We start from the raw sequence: 22,433 nt of genomic DNA on the forward strand, positions 1-22,433 counted from the left end.
TAGTTTCTCAGTCATGTTCGACTCTTTGCAACCCCATGGACTACACCCCACCAGACTCCTCTCTCCATGGGATTCTCCAGGTAAGAATATTGGCCTGGGTTGCCATGCCCTCCTCCAGGGGATCTTCCCAACGCAGGGTTTGAACCCACATGTTCTGCATCTCCTGCATTGGAGGGCAGATTCTTTACCAATGAGCCACCTGGGAAAACAGTTTTCTCTACATGGATCTAAAATTGAAAAAACCACTTTGAAATCGTGAAGCAATCTGAACAATCTTCACACAGGAAGAGTGTCCACTTCCAGTGAGAGGCCCTGGACGTCAGCATTGTTTCTGGAAATCGTGACCAGTGTGTCAGCCATCAGCAGGGCTGGGTTCCTCCATATCTCGAGTGCTCAGGAACTGACTTTGCTTCTCCCGCAAGCTTACGAGAGCAGGTACCACCGTCAACTAGTCCCCGGGCATTTGCTTTTCTATTCTCCACAGGTGAATTCCACCAAACACTTATTTTGCTTACCTTTTTATTTTATATTGGAGTTGATTAATGGGGCTTCTCAAGTGGTGCTAGTGGTAAAGAACCCACCTGCCAATGCAGGAGACATAAGAGACACAGGTTCAATCCCTGGGTCAGGAAGATTCCCTGGAGGAGGCACAGCAACCCACTCCAGTATTCTTGCCTGGAGAATCTCCTGGGCAGAGGTGCTACAGTCCATAGGGTCGCAGAGTCAGACATGACTGAGCAAGTGACCATGCACGCACGTGTGATTAATACATTAACGTGTTGATTAATACATTTCTTTTTGAGACACTGGGCTCCTTTGTAAGGAGAAGACTAAAGACTACAGGCAGCCAACCCTTCTAAGCATCCTGCACCTGGAGCCTATAGATTTGGAATTCAAAGTGAATACACACTCCACTCACTTCCAAAACTCTAAATGCCACCTCTCTGTGGATCACTCCCATACCCCCAACCTTCTCCAGGGCTGTTGTATTTCCAGCTTCTAGGGAGACAGTCTCACTGTCCGACCTCTGGCCCCTCAGACTTGGAGATGTTTTTAGCCTAAGTCCCTCTCGCTTCATCCCCACCCCATCCTCACACACCATCTACTGCCCCTCAGGTCCACCTCTGTTCATGGAAGCATGGCTTTCCTGGGCATTTTTCTCCTTGATCTCCCATAACTTATATACTTTGATGTTCAGTTCAGTTCAGTCTCTCGGTCATGTCTGACTCTTTGTGACCCCACTGACTGCAGCACACCAGGCTTTCCTGTCCATCACCAACTCCGGAGCTTGCTCAAACTGATGTTATAATATAAAATGAATACATAAATAGTATGATGAAAAGTCAATGCATCATATGTTACATGATAAAGGACACAAGAGGGAAGGAAATAAGGATATTTGTATGTAAACACACACATAACACAATAAGGAGGAACTCATCTGCTGACCACAGCCCTTGTCTCTGTTAACTGCCCCTCCCACCACCCACTCCAGTGCCCCTTTGCCTCCAGCGAGCAGCTCACTGCCATGATTCTGACCTGGGGCCTCAGGGTTCCATGCTGAAGGGTCTGGGCCATGAGCTGTCCTCCTGGGAAGGGTTGTTGTTGTTTTCCATTGACCTTGAGCATGGGGCATAGTGACGCTGAGACACCCCACAGGGCCTCCTGGATCCAGACTCCCTCTTCCTCACCTTCCATGTAGATGGATGGAGGGATGGATGGATGGACAGATGGCTGATAGATGGGTACGTGAATGGATGGATGGATGGACAGATGGGTGGATGGTTGGATGATAGATGGGTGCAAGAATGAATGGATGGATGATGAATGGATGGATGGACAGATGATGGACAGATGGGTGGGTGGATGAATGATAGATGGATGGATGATGGATGGATGGATGGACAAATGAATGATAGGTGCATGAATGGATGGATGGGTGGGTGGATGGATGATAGATGAACAGATGATTGATGGATGGATGGAAGGAAGGATGGGAAGATGGATGATAGATGGGTGCATGAATGGCTGAAGGATGGATGGATGATGGACTGATGGTGATGGCAGCCCCTAGTCTACTACAGAATCTCAGTACCTCTTTTTGTTCTCTCTCTTTGGTTTCTGAGGGCCCCTCATCTTTGTACAGAATCTCCAGCTTCCCCTGCCACCCCATCCCCCAACACTTGGCATCTTTATAAAAGCTTATAGAAGTTCCAGGAGCAAGTATTCAAACTAACAGTCATCTCCAGTGGCCCCTTAAGTCTCACAGGAACTGGAGAGAAGGCTCGTCCTCTTGCTGTGGCCTGATGTCCACAAAACTGTGCTCTCAGTCCCATCCCCTGACACTGGAGACAAGGTGGTGGCCACTGGTCCCCAGAGGACAGAAGCCTGGCTCTGTACCAGATGTGTCAGTGCTATCAAGAGTAAATGTTGAGTCAGAGCCCTGATGGGAGGAGGCCAGTCCCTGGACAAGGAAGCTGTGTCAGGCCCAGGCAGCGGCCATGTGCCTCGAGGAGAGGTCCAAGGTGACTGGACTCCTGCTGTCCGTCCTCAGCTGAGCTCAGACGGCCGGCGGGGTGCTCAAGTCTCCCTCTGCCAAACCAGGACCCAGTCCCCAGTCTGCCTGCCTGGAGACGCCAACTGTGAGTAATAAAAACGCAAAGAGGATGGACTCTTCCTTCAGTTAGTCCTTCAGATGAAATGGATTAAAACATTGAAAACAAAATGGTATTAATTTGGAAGGGGGTGGGATTTTTAGCCCTTACAAAGCAAGAACACATTTAGATGAGCTTGACTAATGAAAGATTATTTTTTAACTTACTTTCTAAATGTGTTCATATATAATTAGTATGTTACATGGTGTAAGTTTAAGGTATAGAACGTGTCCATTTGACACAAGTACACATCACAAAATACCAGAGTGTCACATAATTACAATTACTTCTTTGCTGTGAGAACGTTTATTATATACTTTCAAGTATATGACAAGTATTGTTAACTCTAGTCACCATGCTCTGCATTAAATCCCACAATTTATGGGCTTCCCAGGTAGTACTAGTGATAAAGAACCCACCTGTCAATACAGGAGACATAAGAGATGCAGGTTCGATCCCTGGGTTGGGAAGATCCACTGGAGGAGGGCATGGCAAACCACTCCAGTATTCTTGCCTAGGAAATCCCATAGACAGGGGAGCCTGGCAGGCTACAGTCCATGGGGTTGCAAAGAGTCGAACACAAGTGCCGCAACTAGCACACACATTCCTCTTTTAACTGGGAGTTTGTATCTTTTGACCAGCATCTCCCTATTCCTCCTGGCACCACCATTTTACACTTTGACTCTGTTGTGAGTTCGACGTTTTTTAAAAATTCCACATGAAGTGATTCCATACAGCATTCGTCTTTGTGTGTCTTACCTGACTCCACACAATGCCCTCAAGGTCCACCCATGTTGTACAATGCCGTGAACATGTAGTTTATGGCATAGGATGAGGAGCCGTACATCCTGTGGAACAGTCTTGGAAAGGTCCTGCTTCCCTCCACTCCATCACGGAGCCCCTGTTATGCTAGAGCATTGAACCAAAATCAAAACACAATTACGATGAGACTAATGTAACATTGCATGTCAATTATACTTCAGTCTTAAAAGTCCAATCATGGAATTGCAGAGCTCTCAGTTAAGGTAATAAGAATCCTGTCAATTAGCTAAAAGGGAGCAGAAAAATCATGGCAACTGGCCCCCATCTCACCCAGGATTAAGGTAAAATAATCCCAACTGAAAAACAGGAGCCAGTCTCATCATTCTCTTGACATAAGACAGGTTGTGTGCTGTGAGCTTAGTCATTTAGTCATATCCAACTCTTGGTAACCCCATGGACTGTAGCCCGCAAGGCTCCTCTGCCCATGGGGATTCTCCAGGCAAGAATACTGGAGTGGGTTGCCATGCCCTCCTCCAGGGGATCTTCCCAAACCAGGGATGGAATCCAGGTCTCCCACACTGCAGGCAGATTCTTTACCATCTAAGCCACAAGGGAAGCCCATAAGACAGGTTAACAGGAGAAAAAACTAATTTAATTTTTACACACAGGAGCCCATAGAAATATGAGACCTGAAGAAGTGACAAATAGACAGCTTTTACACCTTTAGACAAAGAAACAAATTTGTGAATGACAAACAAATTTGTGAATGACAGAGAAAGAGTTTGGGGCTTGGGGTAAATTGATGATAAAGTTATCACCATCAGAAAGAAGGAAGTAGGTTTATTTACACAGCCTTCTTGGCCCTGAGTCCCAGTCTCTGGGGGTAAGGATGCTTCTTCCTCTTATACAGGAAAGTGGGGAGCCCTTCACCTGGGAGATTTATCTTTAAGGGGGACAGAGTGAGTCAGTATCTTTCTTTTATCTCCTGTTTCTTAAATAACTTTGACTAACAAATAATCAATGTGCCTTCATGGCAATTCTGGGGCAGCTGCTTGTACCCCTGACATCAAAAAGTCCCAGGTTACCACGTGCGGGATGTAAGCCCCCCACAAGGTCCCCACCTCCTGCAGGCTCTAGGACCTGACTCAGGTAATTTGAGCCTTGGCAGTTGCCATTCGGGCAGCTGGCCACATTCTTGAGAAGTGCCCTCTGAGCTCACTGACCCTTGGTCCAGCCTCTGGGCTCTGATTTTCAGCTGAGATTTGAAGGTAAGGATATGGCTCAAAAGAAATGCTTTACTTAACTCCTTGGTTTACTTTTTTAATCTTTACTGTTAGTAATGTAGGTGTGGCTATATAGACAGGACTGATTAGCTCAAGCCAGAAAGAATTCTCACGAACCTAAAAAAGTAGAGATATTGTTGGTGCTGGATTTTGAGGGTTAATCGGGTTCATGTTTGGGGCAGAACCATGTTGTAGGATCCATGTCCATCACCAAGGGGTGCAGTGTCTGCTTGTCTTTCTTTCCGGGATGTCAGAAACCACGAATGTTAAATGCCTAGCTTCTTTCACCATTTTGGGCTGCAAGGCAACATTACAATTCTATAATTTATTATTCATCTATTGGCTAGAATGATCCTATGAAGAGAAACTTCTTTTATCTGCTATTAGGTATTCAGCAGGACAGTTATATAGGAAAGTCAGGATGAACCATTTACTCTTTCCCTCCATTTATGTTTTCAAAATAAATGGTTGTTTTCAAAGCTTCAGCAAAAGCCTTTGTCATAGCCCCTTTGGGCTGTCGTAACCACACACCACAGACTAAGCAGGTTACACAACAGAAAGTTGTTTTGTCACAGCTCTGGAGGTAGAGGGCCCGGGTGTGGCCGGCCTGATCTCTCCCAAGGTCTCTCTCCTGGGTGCGCAGGCTGTTCTTCACCCAGCCATCACTCTGGGCAGCGGCAGCCCTGGCTTTAATCTCCAGCTCTAACAAGAACACACCCAGGTTGGATGAGGGCCACCCTACTGGCCTCACCTTAACTCAGTCACCTCCTTAAAGTCTTGTCTGCAAATGCAGTCACACACTGAGGCCCTGGAGGTTAGGGCTTCAGCACATGAACCTGGTAGGGACGGCATCCATCTACAATCATGACAAGTGAGTGAATGCCATTGTCACAGAGACAGAGCACCACAAACTCGGCCACTTGAGAGGACACACACACATCATCTGATGATTTTGGAAGTGAGAGCTCCAAGCAGGAGTCTCTGGGAGGAACCACAGCGCCAGCAGGACGATGACCCTTCCTGCAGGTCCTGGGAGCACTGGCTCGCTCTTGCTTTCTGTCAGCAGAATTCAGCCACTGTAACCATTGGCCAAGGTCCGCGTCCCTGCACTTTTGGCTGGGGGTCCTTCTCAGCTCCTTGGGACCGTCCTTGGGCTCCTGTCCCCTCCCACTTCAGGTCAGGGGTGGCCTGGGTGTCCTGCTAGGCTTTGAGTCTCTCTGGCCTCCTGGGCTACTGCATCCCTCAACTGGCTTTTCCATGCCTCCAGCCCTCTTCTACCCATCCTTGGGGTCACGTTAGCCCCTCTGCCCCACATAACCCAGGACGAGCCTATGGCCTTCATATCCTTAACCCTAATTCCATCTGCAAAGTCCCTTCACCAGACAGTGAAAGGATCAGGAATTAAGACTCAGACATCTGTAAGACGGTAGGCACTGAGAAAGGGCATCAGAGGGTAGACAGACTAAAATCACAATCACAGACAACTAGCCAATCTGATCACATGGACCACAGCCTTGTCTAACTCAATGAAACTAAGCCATGCTATGTGGGGCCACCCAAGATGGACGGGTCATGGTGGAGAGGTCTGACAGAATGTGGTCCAATGGAGAAAGGAATGGCAAACCACTTCAGTATTCTTGCCTTGAGAACCCCATGAACAGTATGAAAAGGCAAAAAGATAGGACACTGAAAGATGAACTCCCCAGGTCGGTAGGTGCCCAATATGCTACTGGAGATCAGTGGAGAAATAACTCCAGAAAGAATGAAGGAATGGAGTTAAAACAAAAACAACACCCAGTTGCGAAGAGCTGGCTCATTTGAAAAGACTCTGATGCTGGGAAAGATTGAGGGCAGGAGGAGAAAGGGACAACAGAGGATGAGATGGCTGGATGTCATCACCGACTCAATGGACATGGGTTTGGGTAGACTCCGGCAGTTGGTAATGGACAGGGAGGCCTGGTGTGCTGCGGTTCATGGGGTCGCAAAGAGTCAGACATGACTGAGCGACTGAAATGAACTGAACTGAACACTTTTGGGGCTATTATTCTGCCTAACACAATACATATATTTGAAAAAGAAATATATAAAAATAATAGAACTCATGCAATAGATTTTTTTTCTTGTGTATATGGGCTTATTTTAAATTTTATGTAACATATATGTTTATACTCATAATGAAAAAACAAGAGTAGTTCTTTTTTTTATTTTTGGTTGCACTTGTCTTCACTGTTGTGCACAGGCTTTCTTTAGTTGTGGTGAGCAGGGGCTACTCTTTAGCTGCTGTATGCAGGCTTATCATGGCAGTGGCTTCTTTTGTTGCGAAGCACAGGCTCTAGAGCACATGGGCTTCAGTAGCTGTAGCAAGTGGGCTTAGTTGCCTCTTAGCGTGTGGAATCTTCCTGGACCAGGGATTGAACCTATGTCCCATGCATTGGCAGGCATATTCTTAACCACTGGACCACCAAGGAAATCCTAGTAATTCTTTTTGATAACTGAATTGTAATTGGTTTACAATGTGTTAATTTCTGCTGCACAGCAAAGTGATTCTGTTAAGCATATGTATACATACTTTGTTTTTTTTAACATATAAGAGGTAATTCTTAATGAGGTAATGTGGGATTACCAGGCAGGCTTTGGCTGCATTCCTGAGCAAGTATTGTTGTTCACCAGGCTCTGAGCAGCCTCACTTGTGTGAGGTTGTTAACACTCCTTCCTAATAAATCCTTGATTCATTTATAAATTAAAAGAGAAAAGTTTGTAGAAGACCTACTGTGAAAGGCCCATTAGAAGCTTTGTTCTCGTCCCTCCTCCCTCCTGAAACCCATCATAATCTCAGGACTTTTGTCCAAACTGTACCTTCTCTGACACTTTGCAAACACAGCTGCCCCTCAGTCTCCATTCTGAAGGGCTGGACTTGCTCTGAGGTCAGGAACCCCTTAACGACAGGCCTGGATGTGGTGAGCACTAGCCTCCCACCAGCTCCCTGGAGGGGCTGCACCAGCCCCTCTCTCAATTCCCAATAACCATTTATAGGCACATCTTCAGGAAGAAGATGACAGGAAGAGAAGGCAGCTTCTCCTGCCTTTCATTTCTTTTAAACTTTTTATTTTGTACTGGGGTATAGTCGACTAAAAATGTGATAGTTTCAGGTGAATAGCAAAGGGACTCAGTCATACATATACATGTATCCATTCTCCCCAAACTCCCTTCCCATCCAGGCTGCCACATAACATTGAACAGAGTTCCATGTGCTATACAGTATGTCCTTGTTAGTCATCCATTTTAAATATGGCAGTGTGTACATTTCCATTCCAAATTCCCTAACTATCCTGGAAGGACCTTTTCATTTTATTCAAGAGTCAGAATGAGTTAACAAGTATACGGCATTCAGTCGAGCACATGTGAATCTAAGTATCCAGTGACTGTTAGATTCTATTGCCAGTGTCCCTAGTGGCAGCAGACAACACCTCTGGAATCACAGTAGCCAGCTATCCTAGGAAACAGTGGCAGCTCCTCCTGCCTTTCTCATTTCATGCATTTAAGACTCTTTCAAAGCTGGAAATAGAACTACCATATGACCCAGCAATCCCACTTCTGGGTATACACACCGAGGAAACCAGAATTGAAAGAGACACGTGTACCCCAATGTTCATCGCAGCACTGTTTACAGTAGCCAGGATGTGGAAGCAACCTAGATGTCCATCAGCAGACGAATGGATAAGAAAGCTGTTGTACATATACACAATGGAATATTACTCAGCCATTCAAAAGAATGCATTTGAGTCAGTTCTAATGAGGTGGATGAAACTGGAGCCTATTATACAGGCTAAGTAAGTCAGAAAGAAAAGCACCAATACAGTATATTAACGCATATATATGGAATTTAGAAAGATGGTAATGATGACCCTATATATGAGACAGCAAAAGAGATACAGATGTAAAGAACAGACTGTTGGACTCTGGGAGAAGGCGAGGGTGGGATGATTTGAGAGAACAGCATTGAAACATGTATATTATCATATGTGAAATAGATCGCCAGTCCAAGTTCGATGCATGAGGCAGGGTGCTCAGGGCTGGTACACTGGGATGACCCTGAGAGATGGGATAGGGAGGGAGGTGGGAGGGAGGGTCAAGATGGGGAACACATGTAAAACCCTGGCTGATTCATGTGAATATATGGCAAAACCACAACAATATTGTAAACTAATTAACCTCCAATTAAAATAAAGTTAAAATTAAAAATTAAAATAAATAAATAATTTTGTGTAAAAAAAAAAAGTTAGCATTATCATCGAGCATAGGTGTCTGTCATTACATTTTGAGATTGAAACCAGAATAAAGTCCATTATCATATAAATTGCAAAAAAAAAAAAAGACTTTCAATAGAACAACAAAAAACAAGCAACCTGATTCTAAATCGGACAAAGAAATTAAATAGACATTCTGCAGAGGAAACACACAAATGACAAATGAGCACATTTGGGGGAAATGAAACCCAAAAGCACAACGAGACGTCGCCTCACGCTCTGTAGTGGCTACTATTAAATTTAAAAAACTACAGACAAACAGAGAATAACAAGTGTTGCTGGTAAGGATGAAAAGAAATTGGAAACCTCATAGACTGCTGGTGGGGATGTGAAAGTGCAGCTGCTGTGGGCAACAGGATGGCAGGTCCTCAGAAGAGTGAACATAGACTCACAAATGGTCCAGCAATCCCACTTTGGGGTATTCACCCAAAAGGACTAAAAGCAGAGTCTTGAAGAGCTAATTGTACACCCATGTTCGTAGCAGCTTCATTCTCAACAATTAAAAGTTGGAAGGGTCCATGCATGAATGAATGAATAAAATTCGGTCCTCATCATCTTGTTTGGTTACAAACAGTTCTATTGTTATTTTTACTGGGAATGTGTTAAATCTCTGATGTTGAGATTTTCTATACAATTGTCTTTCCACTTATTTACGTATTTTCTTTTTTTTTCCTCTGCACCTCAGGGGAACGAAAAATTTCATTTATTTATATGAACAAAGATTTATAGTGACTTCCCTGATAGTCCAGTGATGAAGATTTCATCTTTGATGTGGGTTCGAGTTCAATCTCTGGTCAGAGAACTAAGATTTCACATGCCTCGAAGCCAAAAAAAAAAAAAAAAGACAAAATGTAAAACAGCAATATTGTAACAAATTCAATAGACATCTTTAAAAATGGTCCACATAAAAAAATTATATCTTATAGATACTTTGTGAAACTCAATACCTGTGTTTATATACATAATGTATTTATATGTATAAATTTATATCTGGATTTTTCTTTTCTGCTGTTGTAAACAAGATCTTTTCTACCACCGTATCTTCTAACTAGCTGTTGAGCTTGTACATGAACAATGTTCATTTTTTACATAATAAATTGGTACTCAGCCAAAAATAAACAAATAAATGAAATGCAGTGCTTTCTGAGGGTGAATTCACTCTCAGAAATGAAGGAAATTCTGACACCTGCTACAACATGGATGGATCTTGAGGACATTATGGCAGGTCCTCAGTGGACAAGCACTGTCTGATTCCCCTTGTGTGAGGTCCCTGGAGGAGTCAGGTCCACAGAGACACAGCATAGACTAGTGAGGGCTGGGGACAGGGGAGGGGATGAGGAATTAGTGTTTAATGGGTGATTTCACTTTGGGAAGATAAGACATTCTGGAGATGATGTTGGTGATGGTTGAACAACAATGAGCTTGTACTTACAAGCGGATAAAAAGGTAAATCTCATGTTAAGAGTATTGAACCACAATTTTTCAGAAACCTCCTTTATTCTCTGCCCATAGGGACTGCCGTCTCATCCCCAGACTCTATGGCCCTGACCATGGTGGGGACAGAGCCCTCACTGGGGGAGGTGGCAGGGATCCCCCTGCCGGCCGCCATCGTGGACAACTGGCACCAAATCCAGGGCTTCCAGGCCCAGCCGGACGACCTCCTCATCTGTACCTACCCTAAGTCAGGTGGCCGTGGGCCGGGTCAGCAGACTCCCTTCGGGTCAGGAGACCCTGGAGGGATGCCTGTGAGGGTCAGAGGGCCCTGCTCTCCTGCCCCAAGGACAGGCTCCTCAGGGAGCTTGAGCCCCTGGATTTATTGGCTTACAGTTTGGGGGGCCACCTGCTGGGCTGTGGGCCCTTGGGTGGGGGAGAGGTTGACCTAAACACCCATCAGTCTACCAGGGTACAGGAGACAGTTGTCTGACTGGTTTCTGCCTCTCATCCCTTCACCTGGCCGCAGGGACCACGTGGATCCAGGAAATTGTGGACTTGATTGAGCAGAGTGGGGATGTGGACAAGTGTCAGCGGGTGGACATCCAACACCGCCACCCATTCCTCGAGTGGGCCCGGCCACCCCAGCCCTCCGGTGAGTGCTCCTCCCTGATGTCCTGCCCCCGGCCAGGGCCCTGGTTAGGATTAGTGACCCTGCATTGACTGACAGGTCATCTCCCAGAGCCCAGGGTCACCTGCCAGCTCCTCCTGGGGGTTTGGACACAGGCGCCAGGACATGTGTCCTCATCACAGTATCGTCCAGTTGGTTTAAGGATGCAGAGGTATTTGCATCAGCATCTGATTCCCACACAGGAGCAGCTGCTTCTAGGGAGAAGGTCGTGCCTTCTTGATCTCAGGGACACACCCTCCCCCACCCATAAAACGATGATCACATAGAGTAGGTGCTGGGTTGGTGTCTCAAGGGAGCGGGTAGGAGTCAGAACCCGTAGGCCATCAGAGTCACGGTTCTCAGAGAGGAAGGAAACAGCCAGCACACCAGGCAGGTCAGTGGGGATGGGGGCCTGTGCTCTGGGACCCCTCTCCCCTGGAACTCAGCTCCTCATCCCCAAACTGAGCTCCTGCAGCTGCAGAGCATGTGCGCCACCTTCAGATAAAGGCCATGGTCTCACCATGAAAGCCCTCAAGAACAGAAAGGTAGGCGGGTGACCGACACTCTGGACAGAGCCCTGGACAGAGGTCCCTCTGTGATGCTTGTGGGACAAGGTCCTCCTTTCGACCTCTTTAAAGGTGTGGAGAAGGCTAGAGCAATGCCCCGGCCCCGGGTGCTGAGGACCCACCTCCCCGCCCAGCTGCTGCCCCCATCCTTCTGGGAAAGCAACTGCAAGGTACCAACATCTCAGGATGGAAGGGGCGAATGCTCCAACCCCAAACATCCTCCGTCATGTGTGCTTCTCCATCTCCTGGGCTGAGGATCCAGGGTCACGGTTGAGATGAAACCCATGGGATGCTTGGTGGAGACAGCAGAGGTCCTGAGCACAGGAACAATAGAGCCGGTGAGGCCAAGAATGTATCCACACTGTTACCATGAAGCTGACCTCCAGGGAGACCAGGATGAAAGCATTCGGGGGCCATCACGGCCACCATCACAGCTTCTGTCTGTTGGGAGGCCCTGGTTTCTGGATAAAGATTGTTCTAGGAGATCAAGGGGGCCACGAGGAATCAGTTGCCTTGTGGGGAGGAGGCAGGAAGGGAGGCAGGGACCCCGGGGAGTGTGGGCAGCACAGGTCAGGTAAGCAGCAGGCATGGGCACCCTGGGATAGCTCAGCATTGGTGACCCTGTGAAAACCACCCTCTATGCCACCTCACCCCCTCTCTATACTCTTTCCCTCAAGTTCTTGTATGTTGCTCGAAATGCCAAGGACTGCCTGGTTTCCTACTACCACTTCCAGAGGATGAACCGGATGCTTCCTGACCCAGGCACCTGGGACCAGTACTTTGAAGCCTTCATCAGTGGGAAAGGTAGGGGGCCCCCTCCCATCTCTCCACCCCCACAGCAGTGCAGCTCAGCCAGATGCCCACACACCACGTGACCCTCCAGGACACTGAGTCCTCCCATGGCCCCAGCAGACATCCCCACCAGATCCGGAAGCTTTTATTCCTGGCCACCCGACCTGCAGGGTCTCCCCTTTCCAAAAGCATCCCTATCCCATCATAAGGGCATTGTGATGACAGGTAATATATGTGAAGCCACGTTGGTAGGCAGGTTGGGATAAATTCCCCTGAGGCTGCCCCATTCCGCCTCACTCTTCACGTCAAACAGGTCACAACTCATGGATGTATCTGGCTGGTAATCTGTTTCCCTCTCTCTTCAATGCACTTGAGGTCATTCACATCCCTGAGCATTGGAAGGCTTTGCAGGGCCCCGCACGGGCTCTCTGCTGTGTTCTCTGTGTCTTACAGTCTCATGGGGGTCCTGGTTTGAGCATGTGAGAGGCTGGTGGGAGCTAAGAGACAGCGTCCGCATGCTCTTTCTCTTCTATGAGGACATCAAGAGGGTGAGTAGTGGCCATGTGGGTAGAGACCATGTCAGACCCAGCTCTGAGAGACCCTGGGCTGCTTCCAGGCTGCAGGTCTTGCAAGGGAACAAGTGTGACCTTCTGACATGATGTGTCCTTCCATTGCTGTGTTACCCTCCCCACAGGACCCAAAGCAGGAAATTCAGAAGGTGATGAAGTTCATGGGGAAGAACTTGGATGGAGCTGTGCTGGACACCATTGTCCAGGAGACGACGTTTGAGAAGATGAAGGCAAACCCCATGACCAACCGTTCCACAGCTCCCAAGACCGTCCTGGACCAGTCCATCTCCCCCTTCATGAGGAAAGGTGGGTGGGCTGCACAGGCTGCACAGAGATAGGTGTAAACCAAGTATTCTATCTGCCCGGTAGCATGGCGCCTGTCCTCCTGATAGGAGGGCGCTGGGCTTTACCAGTCCCAGGACAGTGCATCGTGCATCATGCCTGCTGCTGGAGGCCCACAGAGAGGAGAGCTCACTGGTCCTTCAGGGGCCAGTCCAGACGTCCTGAGGATGCCTGGCCTGAGGCCTGGGACTCCAGCAGTAGCAAGTTCTGGGTCTTTGCTCCAAAGTTCTACATACACAAGATGAGGGCTTTTCTCCACCAGCCAGCTTCCTGCCTCACTGCCTGTTGTTCCTTCTTCCTGCTTCGCAGTCTCTGCTCATCACCCAGTCTCATCATGGCCGAACAGCGTGACTTTCAACGGCAGCTACTGCTCAGATCTACCTCCTTCCATAATACTTCTTCATTCCGATTCCCAAGAGAGGGATCCTAATTGGCCCGGCTGATGTTTTTTATGGGGGCTTCCCAGGTGGCTCAGCAGTAAAGAACCCTCCTACCAATGCAGGAGACCTGGGTTCAATCTCTGGGTCAGGAAGATCCCCTGGAGAAGGGAATGGCAACCCACTCCAGTATTCTTGCCTGGAGAATCCCCATGGACAGAGGAGCCTGGCAGGCTACAGTCCATGGGGTCGCAAGAGTTGAGCATGACTTAGGAATTGAACAAGAACAACACCACAATCTTTTCAAAGGGAAAAAATAAAACCCTTTATCACTGTTTAATTTAAAAAGTAATATATGTGATTATAAAAACATAAATTCGCATTTTAAAAGTTCTCTTTACCAAAACCCTGCTCCCCGAAGCCCCTCTGTAGCAGTTTTATCAACACAGTCTCAGCTGTGGGGACCTTCGCTTTGCAACTTCTTTTCTTCTTCTTTCTTCACACACAACTGGATTTCTTTTGCTGCATTTTCCAGTCTACTACAGCTTCCCTGTTACTGAAACAAGCCAAGCAAATCCACTTCTCTCCCTGGGTAGTCTCGGGTAAGGATCTGGTGAGCTGCCCAGCTCTCCACAGCCCCTCCGCTCAGCTCTGCAGACATACAGGCACCATAGTGAGACCAACCCCACAAAACTCAGGCAGGTCCCACAACACACATTCCTCACTAGAGTCTCAAATGTGCCACAAGGGAAGGGCACGGTGGGGCCACAAAGCTCTCTGTTTGGGGGCTCATGTCCAGATGCATCGTAACTCATCAACTCTTCCCCAAGAGACAGACTCTCAGCTCTGGCTGTTTTCAGTCCTTGTCTTTGTGAATCACACTCCAGCAAACCACTCTGTGTCTATGTTCTCACATTCTGATACTCTTCCTTCTCTTGCATAATTTTCCAGAAGAAGCACTGGTAGGACAAAGAGTATTTCCCTCTTTTGAAGTTATTTTCATAGTTACTGTTGGGTGAAAAATATACCTCATTCATATTTTTCCCCCAAGTCTTTTTCCTTTGGGCTGGAACTTACCTCCAGTGAACTGCAGCGTACACTTAACAAGACTTGATACATGAGTGCACATATGCAACCAACACCCTAATCAAGCCTTAAACATCTTCCTCCCCACAAAGTCCCTTCTCCTGCCCCTCTCCAGGCCATCTCTGTTCCTAGAGACACTCCCTGTGCTTGTCCCTATCCCCACACCCATTGTGCCTGACCCCAGGCTCCCTTGAACAAATCAGGCAGCAGACTGTCTTGTATCTGGAGTCTTTTACTCACTAGACATTTGGAGATTCTCCCAAGTGGCTGAGTGTTAGAAGTGCACGCTTTCTCACTTCTCTGTGGTCGCCCTTCATGTGAACAGATCTCAAGTGGGGCCCAGCTGCAGCTCCTTTGGGTCGTTCGTCCTCTGATTTAGGGGCCCTGACCTCTGATCAGGTGCCCTGGGGTGCATCTCAGCCAAGAGCAGGAGGAGGGGTACCGCCAGGGATGTGGGTGAGGCAGTGTGCAGGCACACATCCCTTCTTCACTTGGGTCACCAGGACTCCCAAGCAGTGACGCTAGTCTGGGCTTTCGCCTTCCAGGAATTGTGGGGGATTGGAAAAACCACTTCACGGTGGCTCAGAATGAGAGATTTGATGAAATCTACAGGCAAAAGATGAAAGGAACCTCAATCAACTTCTGCACAGAGCTCTGAGCCAAATAGCAATAAAGAGGAAGCTACCGGGATACAACCTCATCCTTCATCCCGACCCTAGAGCCTCAGAAAGCAGGCTATCCACCAGCCCTGTGCTCATTTCAACCATTCTTTCCAAAGTAAGAAACTAGATGGCTTTATAAACTAAGTCAAATACAAGACTTGAACACTGCAAGGACTTTTAAAATTTCCATTATTCTGGAAAGTGCATCCTAGTTCTCTAGTCTGTAGCATAATTATATCTTCAGTGTCCATATGCAAATACTTGGCTACATCTCTACTGAGAGCATGAAACCTCTGACGTCAGGAACTCCAGTTGTGCTCGGTCCCAGGTCCCACCTGGTCACTGTAGGAAGGGACACGTGGAGGATGGGCAGTCCCGTGGGCAGTCCCGAGGGTTCACATTCTGACATCCTTCCCTGGGACAAAGGGGAAGGGGAAAAGGGGAGGGACCAGATACTAATGCCTGACCCAAGGAGTCCTGGTGCTGAGTTGCGTAGGAAACAGAGAGCTCAGGCAGTGAATTTTAATGCAAGAGGGACCTAGGAGACAGGGGAGTGGCATCAAGTGTCAGCCCAGACATGGTGGTCAGATTTGGAGGCACCAGAGTCTCGCTCCAAATGCCAGGCCCTCTGGGGACCCTGTAAGCAGCTGGGTCCTTCATGCTCCCACGTTAGCTCTGCTGCTCTGTCCACACTCAGCAATTCACTTGTCTGTACCCACACTAGATCATAAAGTCTTTTGTGTCTGGTCCCACATCTTAGTCAACATTCACTCCAGCACTTAAGGCAGCATCTGGCCTGGAACATGTGTGCAGAAAGTGCTTGAGCACCAGTGGATGGCATGAGGGTGAATGACCACAGGAAAGCAGGTATATGGCAGGTCACCAGTTTCCAGCTTTTAGTCCCAACTTCTGTCATCCAAAGCTGAAGGCGGTGGGGACACTGACCTGCAGACCCAACAGTGAGGATGCATTAAGGCAAATGAAATTCTAACTTTTCATTACCACCCTTCACTGGTAATTCTCAACAATGTCAGAGATAAAGTACTCTTATGGGGCTGTGGACGGGGTGGGGGGAGAGCGGGGCAGGGTCTATTGGCCGAAGTTCTAAACAATTGTTTGGTTACTACTGAGTTTTTAATTGGAAGATAGTTATGATATTGTGATGGTGTCTGCCATACATCAACATGAATCAGTCACAGGTATATGTATGTCCCCACCCTCTTGAACCTTCCTCCCACAGCCCACCTTATCCCACCCCTGTAGGTTGTCACAGAGCATCAGCTTTGGGTTACCTGTGTCATCTAGCAAATTCCCACTGGCTATCTGTTTTACATATGATACTGTATATGATTCAATGCTACTCTCTCAAATCATCCCACCCTTATCTTTTCTGACCACAACTCTATAAGACTAGGTATCAACTACAGGAAAAAAAAAAACAAAACTAAAAAGCACAAACACATGGAGGCTAAACCACACACTTCTAAACAACCAGCAAGTCACTGAAGAATCAGAAAGGAAAGTAAAAAATACCTGGAAACAGATGACAACAAAAATACAACAACCCAAAACCTATGGGATGCAGCAAAAGTAGTTCTAAGAGGGAAGTTTATAGCAATATAAGCTTACCTCAAGAAAAGAGAGAAACACAAAATAAACAATCTAAACTTACACCTAAAGCAAGTAGAAAAAAAACTACGAGAAGATAAAATGGTTAGACGGCATCACCAGTTCAATGGGCATGAGTTTGAGCAAACTCCAGGAGATAAAGAAGGACACGCGAGCCTGGTATGCTGCAGTCCATGGGGTCACAAAGTCAGACACAACCTAACAACTGACAACAGCAACTGAGTTTTAATCATGGGTACATAAGCTTCAAAATAGTGGCTTTTTATTACATTAAAAAGTTGTCTCTGTCCCCCACAGATTGAGATTTTAGATTATAAATTTTTTGCTATTTGTTTCCACATCTTACTTCCCTTTGCGGAGATTATTGATAACTAAGAGGACCCCCAGCCCCCAGCCAGATGAGTTTGTAACAGTTCAGAGCCCTTCACGCTCACTTCAGGTACAATCAGGGAACCTTCAGTACCGAAGTGTTTCTATATCTAAACAGTGGTGGATTCAGAATGAATAATGATACACAGTTGGTTTAAAGACAGAGAAGCAGAACTTATTTTTTCACCTCTGTCAATCGCATGACTCCTTGGAATTTTTGCTTGTATTCTGATTTTAAAATGGTAAAATTTAAATGGATGTGAATTGTTATGTATAAAATTTTTGTTTAGTGAGTTCAAAGTTTTGTTCACACAGAAAATAGTTTAGTGATTTTGAATAAATTTAAAATTGAAATTTACTTTTATAATAGTCATTTGTTTTAAAACTCAAGAATGAATCAAGAAAATTAAACATTACATCAGTGGTATGATTTAGTCACTGTTTGAACTGTACTTTTTCTGGACACTTTCGTTTTAGTAAAATAGACTTGTGATTTCTTTTTAACTGGAATGAGTCTATACACAAAGTGGAATAAAAGTTTCACTGACTATGTTTTCTTACTGATGTTTTATTATTTGTTTCTACACATGATTAATGGAGAAGGCAATGGCATCCCACTCCAGTACTCTTGCCTGGGAAATCCCATGGACAGAGGAACCTGGTAGGCTACAGTCCATGGGGTTGCTAAGAGTCGGACACAACTAAGCGACTGCACTTTCAGTTTTCCCTTTCATGCACTGGAGAAGGAAATGGCAACCCACTCCAGTGTTCTTGCCTGGAGAATCCCAGGGATGGTGGAGCCTGGTGGGCTGCCGTCTATGGGGTCGCACAGAGTCGGACATGACTGAAGCGACTTAGCAGCAGCACACATGATTGATACAGAAAATAATTCCTTGTATATGGGAAGTAAGTGTTTTTAAAAAAAAAATGATTTGTTCCAGAGTCAGATACAGTCCAACCCATAAACTGCACTGTGGTTTGTTTGTTAAGTTAAACTCTTTCCTATTCCTTGACAACTAGGGACCAAGCACATGGACTTAAGTGTTAGTGAACCAAAGGGTTTAAAAATCTGTTCTGGGAGATTAGATGACCTGTGTATGCATGTGTGCTGTCACTTCAGTCATGTCAGACTCTTTGTGACCCATGGACTGTAGTCCACCAAGCTCCTCTGTCCATGGGATTCTCCAGGCAAGAATACTAGAGTGGGTTGCCATGCCCTCCTCCAGGAGATCTTCCCCACCCAGGGATTGAACCCACGTCTCTTATGTCTCCTGCATTGGTAGGCAAGTTCTTTAACACTGAGCCACCTGGGAAGCACTTAGATGGGCTGCAGGTTTTTCAAACACCTGCAAATCACTTCTACATCCACCCTTCCAACAACCCCAGGGAAACCCCATGATGACTGGAGCACAGTCTAACCAAGGTCCTAACAGAATGCAGACTTGCAGGTGAAAACACAAGGTCTGTAATTGGACCAGTTCTCAACAGCTCACTAGGGAGAGCTCACAGAAGCAGAGACGTAGAAATAATGCCAGTCCCAGGGGTTGGGTATTTAAACAACAAACCAAGATGAGGAGCTGTAGCATGCCCTCTGCCTGGATGCCTGGACTTGTCAACAGCCAGAAAGGGTGATTTAAAAAGACATTCCATCTGAGAAAGAGTTCCATCCATGCTTCATTGGTTCACGACTGGACAGCAGCTTCGTGAATGCCGATGACATGGCAGTGAGGAAGACCCCTCCCAGAGGCCGCTGGGTGGGAAGTGAGACCAAGGTCAGGAGAATGAGAACCCTCACACGTGAGAGACGGGTGGCCATGGTTCTTGGAGCACAGAGCTTATCAACTGTGGTTGGGTCTGAGGGTTTAGCCTCCCCAGAAGCTGCAGCGATGGCCTTGACCAGGAGAAGAGGACAAGCCAAGGGAGGGGACATGGGGAGAGGCTCGTGGTGGAGGGGATGCCACGCCTGTTCCAGGACAGTGGGAAAAACCTGAGTTCAGGGGCCACAGAGGAGGTGAGAGGAAGATGGGTCTTGACTGCAGTGCCCAAGATGCTCTTCATAATCCAAGAGCTGTGAGAACCCCTCAAGCCTCTGAGAAAAAAGGTGACAGGTGGACTGGCATTTCAGCATGTGCTCTTTGGGTGGAGGGGTGGGAGCAGGGCAGGGCCAAGGCATTGAGGATGAGCTGCCTGTTCTCCTTGCTTGATGTTCTCCTGCAATAAACCCTGCACTTTCCTTCACCACAACCTGGTGTCAGCAGATTGGCAGGCAGATGAACAGATCCCAGTTCTGTGGGTAATATAACACTTACCTGAAAGGCATCCTGTGCTTGTCTTCAGGACCGACTTGAGGGGGGGGTGAGGGGTGGAGTGGTGACCTGATGCACTGGACCAGCCCTGGAGCCATAGCTCAGGGCTGAGCTGACCCTGCCAGTCACTTGCCTGTGCTCACTTCCTCACTCTTTGCCTCAGCTTCCTCATCTGGAAAATGGGGTCCATGATCATAGCTACTGTGATATTGTGGTTTATAATAAGAAATACACAACCACTTGTAAAAGAATGAAACTAGAACACTTTCTAACACCATACACAAAAATCAACTCAAAATGGATTAAAGATCTAAAATGTAAGACCAGAAATTATAAAACTCCTAGAGGAAAACATAGGCAAAACACTCTCCAACATAAATCACAGCAGGATCCTCCATGACCCACCTCCCAGAATATTGGAAATAAAAGCAAAAATAAACAAATGGGACCTAATTAAAATTAAAAGCTTTTGCACAACAAAGGAAACTATAAGCAAGGTGAAAAGACAGCCTTCAGAATGGGAGAAAATAATAGCAAACGAAGCAACAGACAAACAATTAATCTCAAAAATATACAAGCAACTCCTGCAGCTGAATTCCAGAAAAATAAACGACCCAATCAAAAAATGGGCCAAAGAACTAAACAGACATTTCTCCAAAGAAGACATACAGATGGCTAACAAACACATGAAAAGATGCTCAACATCACTCATTATTAGAGAAATGCAAATCAAAACCACAATGAGGTACCATTTCACGCCAGTCAGAATGGCTGCTATCCAAAAGTCTACAATAAATGCTGGAGAGGGTGTGGAGAAAAGGGAACCCTCTTACACTGTTGGTGGGAATGCAAACTAGTACAGCCACTATGGAGAACAGGGTGGAGATTCCTTAAAAAAGTGGGAATAGAACTGCCAAAAGTGGGAATAGAACCCAGCAATCCCACTGCTGGACATACACACTGAGGAAACCAGAACTGAAAGAGACACGTGTACCCCAATGTTCATCGCAGCACTGTTTATAATAGCCAGGACATGGAAACAACCTAGATGTCCATCAACAGACGAATGGATAAGGAAGCTGTGGTACATATACACAATGGAATATTACTCAGCCATTAAAAAGAATACATTTGAATCAGTTCTATTGAGATGGATGAAACTGGAGCCCATTATACAGAGTGAAGTAAGCCAGAAAGAAAAACACCAATACAGTATACTAATGCATATATATGGAATTTGAAAGATGGTAACGATAACCCTATATGCGAGACAGAATAAGAGACACAGATGCATAGAACAGTCTTATGGACTCTGAGGGAGAAGGTGAGGGTGGGACGTTCTGAGAGAATAGCATTGAAACATGTATTTGATCTTTATCTCGTTCCTAGCATAGAGCTTCTAAAACCCTGGGGGTTTCCTAGCAGCAAAGGAGCCTATAGCCCTCCAGGCTCCTCTGTCCATGGGATTTCCCAGGCAAGAATACTGGAATGGGTTACCGTTTCCTTCTCCAAAGGATCTTCCTGATCCAGGGATCAAACCTGCATCTCCTGCATTGTAGGCTCACCATGTGAGCCACCAGGGAAACCTGTGTGAGCCCAAAGGGAGGGGTTTGGAGACCTTCTGGATTGGGGAACCCAGGAGGTTGAGGAGTTAATTTGGGCAAAGTCGAGTTTAAGGAAGGAATGAAGCAGATAGAGTTCTTGGATCTAATGGCTGGGAGAAAAAGGAGGCCTGAACAAATCCCTACGGTTAGAGGACCCAGGATGTGCCTGGAGGAATCAACACTTCTATTTACCGAACAAAGAAGAAAAGTTCTGAGCTTGTGCAAACCAGGAATAGGGCTTCCTGAGCCCAGGTCTCCTCGGATCTGCCAGAGGGCGCTCCGGGGACCTGCTGTCACCTGCGGACTCTGGAGTGTACAGGAGAGTTTTCTCTCGCGCGTCCCTGGCTCACCCTCCCCTCCCATGCAGACCACTCCACAGGATGACACCGGTCCCACCGGCCCGGAACATGGAGTTGGCCCTTGGAAGCCTCTGTGAACAGGGAGGGTCCCATACTTCAACAGAGTCTCCTCTTCAGGGGAGGAAAGTCGGCCAGACACATCCAGACACAAGGCCCCAGCCCCACCCAGGGAGCCTTTGTGTACCAGCTCTTAGGCTAGTCAGTCCAGGCCCACCCATGTGTATGGGTTCCAACACAAACACATAAAAGGGTGATGAAAGAGACAGGCAAGCCCACTTGAATCCTGTCCCTCTGCTGCAAGGATGTGACCCTGCACACATGTCCACAAAACACGTTCACACGTTCTGCAGGCTGTGGGAGCTGCACTGGGGCTCCTGGACCCTTGGAATTAGACAAGCCAGCTGAACCACACTGGCCGGGGAAGTCCAAGAAAAACAGTGTTCTTCCAGTCCCAGAGGCAAGAATTATGCAACTGGCTCTACAGCCTCTTTGGGTCTCAGACATGATTTACTTCTTGCTTTTTGAGACCAATGTAATATTACTACCTCCAAGTACCCTGCTGCTGCTGCTAAGTCGCTTCAGTCGTGTCTGACTCTGTGCGACCCCATAGACGGCAGCCCACCAGGCTCCACCATCCGTGAGATTCTCCAGGCAAGAACACTGGA

At 47.0% G+C, this 22,433-nt stretch overlaps 1 protein-coding gene across 2 annotated transcripts; it reads left to right on the forward strand.

The window, feature by feature from the left end:
- Positions 1 to 10,544: 10,544 nt before the first annotated feature.
- SULT1C2 (sulfotransferase family 1C member 2) lies at positions 10,545 to 15,497 on the forward strand. 2 transcript variants are annotated; one of them, XM_081590539.1, is made up of 7 exons: positions 10,545 to 10,692; positions 10,967 to 11,092; positions 11,695 to 11,843; positions 12,351 to 12,477; positions 12,919 to 13,013; positions 13,160 to 13,340; positions 15,385 to 15,497. In XM_081590539.1, the coding sequence occupies exons 1-7, from the start codon at positions 10,545 to 10,547 to the stop codon at positions 15,495 to 15,497; spliced, it is 939 nt and encodes a 312-aa protein (XP_081446665.1). The 2 variants fall into 2 exon arrangements, with proteins under 2 accessions (XP_081446665.1, XP_081446666.1); XM_081590540.1 differs by having other exon boundaries at positions 11,746 to 11,843.
- Positions 15,498 to 22,433: the final 6,936 nt, after the last annotated feature.

Source organism: Giraffa tippelskirchi, chromosome 4, assembly GCF_054371585.1.
Source record: "Giraffa tippelskirchi isolate mGirTip1 chromosome 4, T2T-mGirTip1v1.2.pri, whole genome shotgun sequence".
Taxonomy (NCBI): domain Eukaryota; kingdom Metazoa; phylum Chordata; class Mammalia; order Artiodactyla; family Giraffidae; genus Giraffa; species Giraffa tippelskirchi.

Coding starts and splice junctions, on each gene's coding strand:
- SULT1C2 (XM_081590539.1), top strand. CDS start 10,545: ATGGCCCTGACCATGGTGGGGACAGAGCCCTCACTGGGGGAGGTGGCA. Junction 11,093..11,694: donor CCGGCCACCCCAGCCCTCCG/GTGAGTGCTCCT, acceptor CCCTGGACAGAG/GTCCCTCTGTGATGCTTGTG. Junction 13,341..15,384: donor CTCCCCCTTCATGAGGAAAG/GTGGGTGGGCTG, acceptor TTCGCCTTCCAG/GAATTGTGGGGGATTGGAAA.